The 9884-nt window shown below is 45.9% G+C and overlaps 1 protein-coding gene across 1 annotated transcript in view; it reads right to left on the bottom strand.

The window, feature by feature from the left end:
• Window positions 1-9884, bottom strand: part of LOC112072924 (glypican-3-like) — a gene marked incomplete at its 3' end in the record, with an annotated part of 124166 nt that overhangs the window by 81927 nt on the left and 32355 nt on the right. The window contains 1 exon segment of the mRNA XM_070439979.1: window positions 3566-3677. Coding sequence (XP_070296080.1) covers window positions 3566-3677 — 112 coding nt within the window.

The raw sequence follows: 9884 nt of genomic DNA on the forward strand, positions 1-9884 counted from the left end.
ATGTCCTGAGTTTCATGTCCTGATGTTCCATGTCCTGATGTCTCTATGATTCCTGAGTTTTCCATGTTCCGTGCATGTCTCATGTCCTGATGTTTCCATGTCCTGATGTCCTATGTCCTGATGTCTCTATGCCCTAATGTCTCTATGTCTTGATGTCTCTATGTCCTGATGTCTCTATATCCTGATGTCCCCTGATGTCTCTATGTCCTGATGTCCCCTGATGTATATATGTCTGATGTCTCTATTATGCTGTATGTCATGCTGATGTTCTATGTCCTGATGTCTCTAATCCTGATGTCCCTGAATGTCTCTATGTCCTGATGTCCCCTGATGTCTCTATTCCTGATGTCCCTGATGTCCTATGTCTCTATGTCCTGATGTTCTATGTGCTATGTCCTGATGTCCCCTATGTCCTCTATGTCCTATGTCCCTGATGTAATATGTCCTGTGTCTCTTTCCTGATGTTCTATGTCCTGATGTGCCCTGATGTCTCTATGCCCTGATGTCTCATGCTGATGTCTCTATTCCTGATGTCCCTGATGTCTCTATGTCCTGATGTCCCCTGATGTCTCTATGTCCTGAGTCCCTATGTCTCTATCCCTGATGCTCTATGACCTGATCTTCTATGTCCTATGTCCCTGATGTCTTATGTCCTGATGTCTCTATGTGCTTATGTCTCTGTGTTCTGATGCCTCTATGTGCTTATGTTCTCTATGTCCTGATGTCCCCTGATGTATCTATCTACTGATGTCTCTATGCTGATGTCTCTATGGCTGATGTCTCTATGTCCTGATGTCCCCTGATGTCTCTATGTCCTGATGTCCCCTGATGTCTCTATGTCCTGATGTCCCCTGATGTCTCTATGCCCTGATGTCTCTATGACCTGATGTCTCTATGTCCTGAGTCCCCTGATGTCTCTATGTCCTGATGTCTCTATTGTGCTTATGTCTCTGTGTCCTGATGCCTCTATGTGCTTATGTCTCTTATGTCCTGATGTCCCGTGATGTATCTATCTACTGATGTCTCTATGCGTGTATGTCTCTATGTCCTGATGTCCCCGATGTATCTATCTCCTGATGTTTCCCATGATTGCCGCTATGTCCTGATGTCCCTGATGTCCTATGTCCTGATGTCCCCGATGTATATATGTTCTTTTCTCTATTCCTCATGTGCCTATGTTCTATTGCCCTGATGTCCTATGCCCTGATGTTTCTATGGCTATTCTCTATGTACTGATGTCTCTATCTGCTGATGTCTCTATGTACCTGATGTCCCCTGATGTCTCTATGTGCTGATGTCTCTATGACCTGATGTCCCCTGATTGTCTCTATGTGCTGATGTCTCTATGATCTGATGTCCCCTGATGTCTCTATGTCTGGTCTCTATGTGCTGATGTCTCTATTTCCTGATGTCCCCTGATGTCTCTATGTCCTGGTATGTCTCTATTGCTGATGTCTCTATGTCCTGATGTCTCTATGTGCTGATGTCTCTCATGTCCTGAATGTCTCTATGACCTGAGTCTATTATACCTGATGTCCCCTGATGTCTCTATGTGCTGATGTCTCTATTTCTTATGTCCCTGATGTTCTCAGTCCTGTGTCTCTATGTCCTGATGTCTCTATGTCTGATGCTCTATGTCCTCATGTCCCCTGATGTATATATTCCTGGTTCTCTATTTCTGATGTCTCTATCTGATGTCTATGTCCTGATGTCTCTATTGCTGATGTCCTACCTGATGTCTCTATGACCTGATGTCTTATGACCTGATGTCCCCTTATGTCTCTATGTTATGATATCTCTAAGGCTACCCAAAACGTTGACCCAAGTTAAACAATTTAGAGGCAATGCTACCAAATACTAATTGAGTGTATGTAAACTTCTGACCCACTGGGAATGTGATGAAAGAAATAAAAGCTGAATAAATCATTCTACTAATATTCTGACATTTCACATTCTTAAAATAAAGTGTTGATCCTAACTGACCTAAGACAGGGAATTTTACTCTGATTAAATGTCAGGATTTGTGAAAAACTGATTTAATGTATTTGCTAAGGTGTATGTAAAATTCCGACCTCAACTGTAGCTGCAGAGTAACCTACATCCATATGGCTGAGTCAGAACCAGATAGTTATACAGAGTAACCTGCATTCCATATGGCTGGGTCAAAACCAGAGACTCTACAGAGTAACCTGCATTCCATATGGCTGTGGTCAGAACCAGAGAGCTCTAAAGAGTAACCTGCATTCCATATGCTGGGTCAGAACAAGGGTAGGGGCCAGGCCCAGGTAGGTAGCTCAGATAGGGCTAGGTCAGGTAGGGCAGCTCAGGATAGGGCTAGGCTCAGATAGGGCTAGCTCAGGGATGGGCTAGCGGATAGGGGCTAGGCTCAGGGATAGGGCTAGCTCAGGGATAGGGCAGGCTCAGGATAGGGGCTAGCCAGGGATAGGCTAGCTCAGGATAGGGCTAGGCTCAGAGGATAGGGCAGGCCAGGGTAGGGCTAGGCTCAGGGTAGGCAGGCCCAGGGTAGGGGCTAGGCTCAGGGTAGGGTAAGGCTAGGCCCAGGGTAGGGGCTAGGTCAGGGATAGGGCTAGGCTCAGGATAGGGGCCAGGCCCAGGGTAGGGGGTAGGCTCAGGGGTAGGGGCTAGCCCAGGGGTAGGGGCTAGGCTCAGGGATAGGGGCCACCCAGGGTAGGGGCAGGCTCAGGGTAGGGGCTAGCCCAGGGGTAGGGGCTAGGCTCAGGGATAGGGGCTAGGCCAGGAAGGGCCAGCCAGGGTAGGGGAGCTCAGGGATAGGGCTAGGCCCAGGGGTAGGGGCTAGGCTCAGAGGGTAGGCTCAGGGGTAGGCTAGGCTCAGGGTAGGGGCCAGGCCCAGGGTAGGGGCTAGGCCCAGGGGTAGGGGCTAGGCCCAGGGGGTAGGGGCTAGGCTCAGGGATAGGGCTAGGCTCAGGATAGGCCAGGCCCAGGGGTAAGGCTAGGCTCAGGGGTAGGGGCTAGGCCCAGGGTAGGGCTAGGCAGGGATAGGGGGCAGGCCCAAGGGGCTAGGCTCAGGGGTAGGGGTAGGCCAGGGGTAGGCTAGCCAGGGTAGGGCTAGGCTCAGGGTAGGGCTAACCAGGGTAGGGCTAGGCCCAGGTAGGGGCTAGGCAGGGATAGGGGCCAGCCCAGGTTTAGGGGCTAGCTCAGGGGTAGGGGCTGGCCCAGGGTAGGGCTAGCGCCAGGGGTTAGGCTAGGCCAGGTGGTAGGGGCTAGCCCAGGGGTAGGGCTAGGCTCAGGGGTAGGGCTGGCCCGGGTAGGCTAGGCCAGGGTAGGCTAGCCAGGGTAGGGGCTAGGCCCAGGGGTAGGGCAGGCCCAGGGGTAGGGCTAGGTCCAGGGGTAGGGGCTAGGCCCAGGTAGGTGGCTAGGCCAGCGGGTAGGGCCAGGCCCAGGGGTAAGGGCCCACACACATGTGCCCTCCATCAACAGCCTGTTTTGACTGACCTGAGCATAAACATATATGAAAGTACCCACAAACGCATAAACGCACGCACGCACACACACACACACACACACACACACACATGCAGACCACCTGGTTGATGTGTTTGAGTTTGTCGATGATCTGGGAGATGACTGGTTCAGGGGCTTTGATCTTAGGGTCAGGGCCATGAGGGTGAGAGCGCTTCACACCTGGGACAGGAAACCTGGGAAAGACAGAAAAAGAAAATACAATTTTTGTTTTCATCAGATCCATTTTTGAAAAGCTGCGTTGTTCTGTTTGGTGTTAAATAAATCACATGAATGGTATGGTGAACAGGACATTTGACTACACTCCACAGACTAGTGCCCAATATGAAGCTCTATCGCCATCTAGTGTTGATAAGACGAATAAACGCTCTTCAGACAGGATTTTTAACAATTTAGAAACAAATCACCAGTAACTCGAGGTGCATTCATAAGTCAATAATTGAATATTATGTGTAAGATAAGCTGTGATGCATGGTCATACGTCATATCCCCAATCTATCCTCCAGTCAGTTTACTACGTAGAGTAGTGATAACATTTGATTTGATAACCTGAATCACAGAACGGAAAGCCCCAGTTCCAGACGGACAAGATCCTGCAGAGGCGTAGTCTGAGGTAGGTAGGTGGAGGAGGGAGAAAAATATGTTGGAACTTCCTCTCTGTATATTGTACTGAAGCAGCCCAGGTTGGAACTCTTCCTCTGTGTTATATTGTACTGACACAGTCCAGGTTGGAACTCTTCCTCTGTGTTATATGCTACTGACACCAGTCTCAGTTGGAACTCTTCCTCTGTTTATATGTACTGACACAGTCCAGGTTGGAACTCTTCCTCTTGTGTATATTGTACTGACACAGTCCAGGTGGAACTCTCCTCGTGTTATATGTACTGACACAGTCCAGGTTGGAACCTTCCTCTGTGTTATATTGTACTGACAAGCCAGGTTGGAACTTTCCTCAGTGTTATATTGTACTGACACAGTCCAGGTTGGAACTCTTCCTCAGTGTTATATTGTACTGACACAGTCCAGGTTGGAACTCTTCCTCAGTGTTATATTGTACTGACAGAGCCCAGGTTGGAACTCTTCCTCAGTGTTATATTGTACTGACCAGTCCAGGTTGGAACTCTTCCTCTGTGTATATTGTACTGACAGAGCCCAGGTTGGAACTTTTCCTCAGTGTTATATTGTACTGACACAGTCCAGTTGGAACTCTTCCTCAGTGTTATATTGTACTGACACAGTCCAGGTTGGAACTCTTCCTCAGTGTTATATTGTTACTGACACAGTCCAGGTTGGAACTCTTCCTCAGTGTTATATTGTACTGACACAGTCCATTGGAACTCTTCCCCTGTGTTATATTGTACTGACACAGTCCAGGTTGGAACTCTTCCTCTGTGTTATATTGTACTGACACAGTCCAGGTTGAACTCTCCTCTGTGTTATATTGTACTGAAGCAGCCCAGGTTGGAATTTTCCTCTGTGTTATATGTACTGACAGAGTCCAGGTTGTTACCCTTCCTCTGTGTTATATTGTACTGACAGAGTCCAGGTTGAACTTTTCCTCTGTGTTATATTGTACTGACAGAGTCCATTGTTACCCTTCCTCTGTGTTATATTGTACTGACAGAGTCCAGTTGTTACCCTTCCTCTTGTGTTATATTGTACTGACAGAGTCCAGGTTGGAACTCTTCCTCTGTGTTATATTGTACTGAAGCAGCCCAGGTTGGAACTCTTCCTCTGTGTTATATTGTACTGACAGAGTCCAGGTTGTTACCCTTCCTCTGTGTTATATTGTACTGACAGATCCAGTTGAACTCTTCCTGCTGTTTATATTTACTGAAGCAGCCCAGTTGAACTCTTCTCTTTTATATTTACGAAGCATTCTCCCAGTGCTGTCGTCGCTCTGCTACGCCCGCTTTAACCCTTTATAGCGACAAACTCTTATGCTTATCAGCATGTCAACCTCGGAGAATGGCCCCACGCACGCAACCAGACAGGTGTGTTACACACTGAATAGAAGAGAACACCCCCCAAAGGAATGTGAAACTGATTAAAGGATGACTGGCTCACACAGACTAAGGCATAGCTATGCCTGTGCACCATCACATAAGGTGAAAATGATTGATGTTATCTTACAGTATATCCTCTCATAGAGAGCTGTCACGCATTCCCGCTCTCCTTTTCTGGCGCTCGAGGGCGCCAGGCTGCCCTTCATTACGCACACCTGTTACCATCACTACGCACAGCAGCGCTCATTGGACGCACCGGACTCCTTCCCGTTGTTGATTCCCTGTCTATAACTGTCTGCTCCCTGTGTCTGCATTGTTACTTTGTCCTGTCTCCAGCTTCGATCCTCACAGAGAGAAATGGTATGGCATCTTTTTTTTTCTTCAGTTAACTGACTGATATTATCTCATAGAACAAAAACGCATCAGATCTCCTAAGCCTGTGTTAACCTTATTTTCGGCGTTTATCCCAAAACTCTAACCCTAACTCATCGAAATGGCTGAACAAACCAGAGATAACTAATTCATTTTTTTTTTGGATTACAATTGGCATCAAACTTTCATTGAGACAAATGTGCGTTTAAACGGTAAGGACAATTTACAACCTATGCTTTACGGAACAGTGAGGGTAGGAACAGAAAGGAAATGATGTTTGCTGAGAACAGAAAGGAAAGTGATGGTTTGCTGAGAACAGAAAGGAAAGTGATGTTTGCTGAGAACGAGAGAAGGAAAGTGATGGTTTGCTGAGACAGGAAAGGAAAGTGATGGTTTGCTGAGAACAGGAAAGGAATGATGGTTTTAACAGAAAGAGTGATGGTTTGCTAAGAACAGGAAAGGAAAGTGATGGTTTGCTGAGAACAGGAAAGGAAAGTGATGGTTTTCTGAGAACAGGAAAGGAAAGTGATGGTTTGCTGAGAACAGGAAAGGAAAGTGATGGTTGCTGTGAGAACGGAAAGAAAGTGATGTTTGCTAAGAACAGAAAGGAAATGATGGTTTTCTGAGAACAGGAAGGAAAGTGATGGTTTTCTGAGAACAGGAAAGGAAAGTGATGGTTTGCTAAGAACAGGAAAGGAAAGTGATGGTTTGCTAAGAACAGGAAAGGAAAGTGATGGTTTTCTGAGAACAGGAAAGGAAATGATGGTTTCTAAGAACAGGAAAGGAAAGTGATGGTTTGCTGAGAACAGGAAAGGAAAGTGATGGTTTGCTAAGAACAGGAAAGGAAAGTGAGGTCAGAGGAAGAGGAAATGGAGTGTCTGAAGAAGCCAACAGATGTAGGGAGGAGCGGTGGCACAGTGTGAAGCCATAGGCTGTTCATATCTCTATGACACACCCCCTCTCCTCCACCCCCCTCTCCCAACACTTCTCTCACCAACCCTCCTCCCTCCTCCCCACTCCTCTCCTCCCCGCTCCATCATCCATCAGCTCCTCATTAATACGGTGCCACCTAACTCATACTTTTCATTAAACCCTTAATTACATTTCCACCGTTATTTATCCTTCTAATCACATTAATAATACAGAGACATGTGATATACTACCAGCAGATAGAGGACATACACTGTATATACAAAAGTATGTGGACAACCCCTCAAATGAGTGGATTCGGCTATTTCAGCCACACCCATTGCTGACAAGTGTATAAAATCGAGCACACTGCCATGCAATRTCCATAGACAAACATTGACAATAGAATGGCCTTACTGAAGAGCTRAGTGACTTTCAAGGTGGCACCGTCATATGATGCCACCTTTCCAATGAGTCAAGTGCTGTTATTGTGAAGTGGAAATGTCTAGGAGCAACAACGGCTCAGCCGTGAAGTGGTAGGCCACACAAGCTCACAGAAAAGGACCGCCGAGTACTGAAGCGCGTAGCARGTAAAAATTGTCTGTCCTCTGTTGCAACACTCACTACCAAGTTCCAAACAGCCTCTGGAAGCAACGTCAGCACAAGAACTGTTTGTCGGGAGCTTCATGAAATGGGTTTCCATGGCCGAGGTGTAAAGCTTGCTGCCATTGGACTCTGGATCAGCAGAAACGCGTTCTTTGGAGTGATGAATCACGCTCAACCATCTGGCAGTCTGACGGACGAATCTGAGTTTGGCGGATGCCAGGAGAATGCTACCTGCCCCAAAGCATAGTGCCAACTGTAAGGTTTGGAATAATGGTCTGGGCTGTTTTTCATGGTTCTGGCTAGGCCCTTTGGTTCCAGTGAAGGGAAATCTTAACACTACAGCATACAATGACATTCTAGACAATTCAGTGCTTCCAACTTTGTGGCAACAGTTTTGGCATGACAATGTCCTTGTGCACAAAGCGAGATCCATACAGAAATGGTTTGTCGAGATCAGTGGGGAAGWACTTGACTGGCCTGTAGAGAGCCCTTACCTCAACCCCATCGAACACCTTTGGGATGAATTGGAACGCAGACTGCGAGCCAGGCCTAATCGCCCAACATCAGTGCCCCGACCTCACTAATGCTCTTGTGGCTGAATGCTGCGGGGACTTGCTTCCAATGTTCCAAKATCTATTGGACAGCCTTCCCAGAGTGGAGGCTGTTATAGCAGCAAAGGGGAGACCAACTCCATATTAATTAACGCCCTTTATTTTGGAATGAGATGTTGGACGAGCATTTGGTCGTGTAGTGTACTTTTGGTAGTGTAGGTCATGATAGGCTGATGACGGCTAGTGATTAGATGTTAATAGCTATGATACATGCTATGGGCTAGGAGCTGCATCTCAGTGTTGCATAATGACACACAAAGAGCAAAGTGTGAATGAAGTGGTGGAAAATAAATAGAATTTGCACTAACAAATTCTGCAATATTTAGATAGGGACACAACTTGAATATGACATTAGATTACTAAGAGAAAAGTGGCATGTTTATTTTCAGTGCTGTGAGTTTGCCCACATCCTTTTGTGTGGTGTGAGGAGGCACCCTGAGTGTTTAAAAACATATTTGAGATGATGTGAAGGTGTCATTCCTCTGATCTTGGATACAGGTGACGAGAGACACATTTAGCTCAGACCTCGATGTGTCTACAGAAAGAGTGTGAGAGGCATTCTGAGCTGGAGATGAATCTGCCCTGTGTAAAAGCTATGATACGTTAAGCCCTTTTGGTATGAACTGGATGAGAAGAAAAGAAGATATGACTCAAATCAAATCCAATTGTATTTGTCACACGCTTCATCACAGCGGTGTAGACTAACAGTGGAATGCTTCATAAAACAGCAGGTGTAGACTAACAGTGGAATGCTTCATAAACAACAGGTGTAGACATAACGCTTCATAAACAACAGGTGTAGACTAACAGTGGAATGCTTCATAAACAGCAAGGTGTAGACTAACAGTGGAACGTCATAAACAACAGGTGTAGACTACAGTGGAATGCTTCATAAACAACAGGTGTAGACTAACGCTTCATAAACAACAGGTGTAGACTAAAGTGGAATGCTTCATAAACAACAGGTGTAGACTAACAGTGGAACGCTTCATAAACAACAGGTGTAGACTAACAGTGGAATGCTTCATAAACAACAGGTGTAGACTAAGAGTGGAACGCTTCATAAACAAAAGGTGTAGACTAACAGTGGAACGCTTCAATAACAACAGGTGTAGACTAACAGTGGAACGCTTCATAAACAGCAGGTTGTAGAGTAACAGTGGAAACGTTTCATAAACACAGGTGTAGACTAACGCTTCATAAACAACAGGTGGTAGACTAACAGTGGATGCTTCATAAACACAAGGTGTAGATAACAGTGGAATGCTTCATAAAGCAGGGTGTAGACTAACAGTGGAATGTTCATAAACATCAGGTGTATACTAACGCTTCATAAACAACAGGTGTAGACTAACAGTGGAATGCTTCATAAACAACAGGTGTAGACTAACAGTGGAACCTTCATAAACAACAGGTGTAGACTAACAGTGGAATGCTTCATAAACAACAGGTGTAGACTAACAGTGGAACGCTTCATAAACAACAGGTGTAGACTAACAGTGGAACGCTTCATAACACACGGTGTAGATAACAGTGGAATGCTTCATAAAAAACAGGTGTAGACTAACAGTGGAACGCTTCATAAACAGCAGGTGTAGAGTAACAGTGAAAACGCTTCATAAACAACAGGTGTAGACTAACAGTGGAAATGCTTCATAAACAACAGGTGTAGACTAAGTGGAATGCTTCATAAACAGCAGGTGTAGACTAACAGTGGAATGCTTTCATAAACATCAGGTGTAGACTAACGCTTCATAAACAACAGGTGTAGACTAACAGTGGAATGCTTCATAAACAACAGGTGTAGACTAACAGTGGAACGCTTCATAAACAACAGGTGTAGATAACAGTGAATGCTTCATAAACAAACAGGTGTAGA

This window comes from Salvelinus sp. IW2-2015, unplaced genomic scaffold (assembly GCF_002910315.2).
Source record: "Salvelinus sp. IW2-2015 unplaced genomic scaffold, ASM291031v2 Un_scaffold2090, whole genome shotgun sequence".
NCBI classification, from domain to species: Eukaryota; Metazoa; Chordata; class Actinopteri; order Salmoniformes; family Salmonidae; genus Salvelinus; species Salvelinus sp. IW2-2015.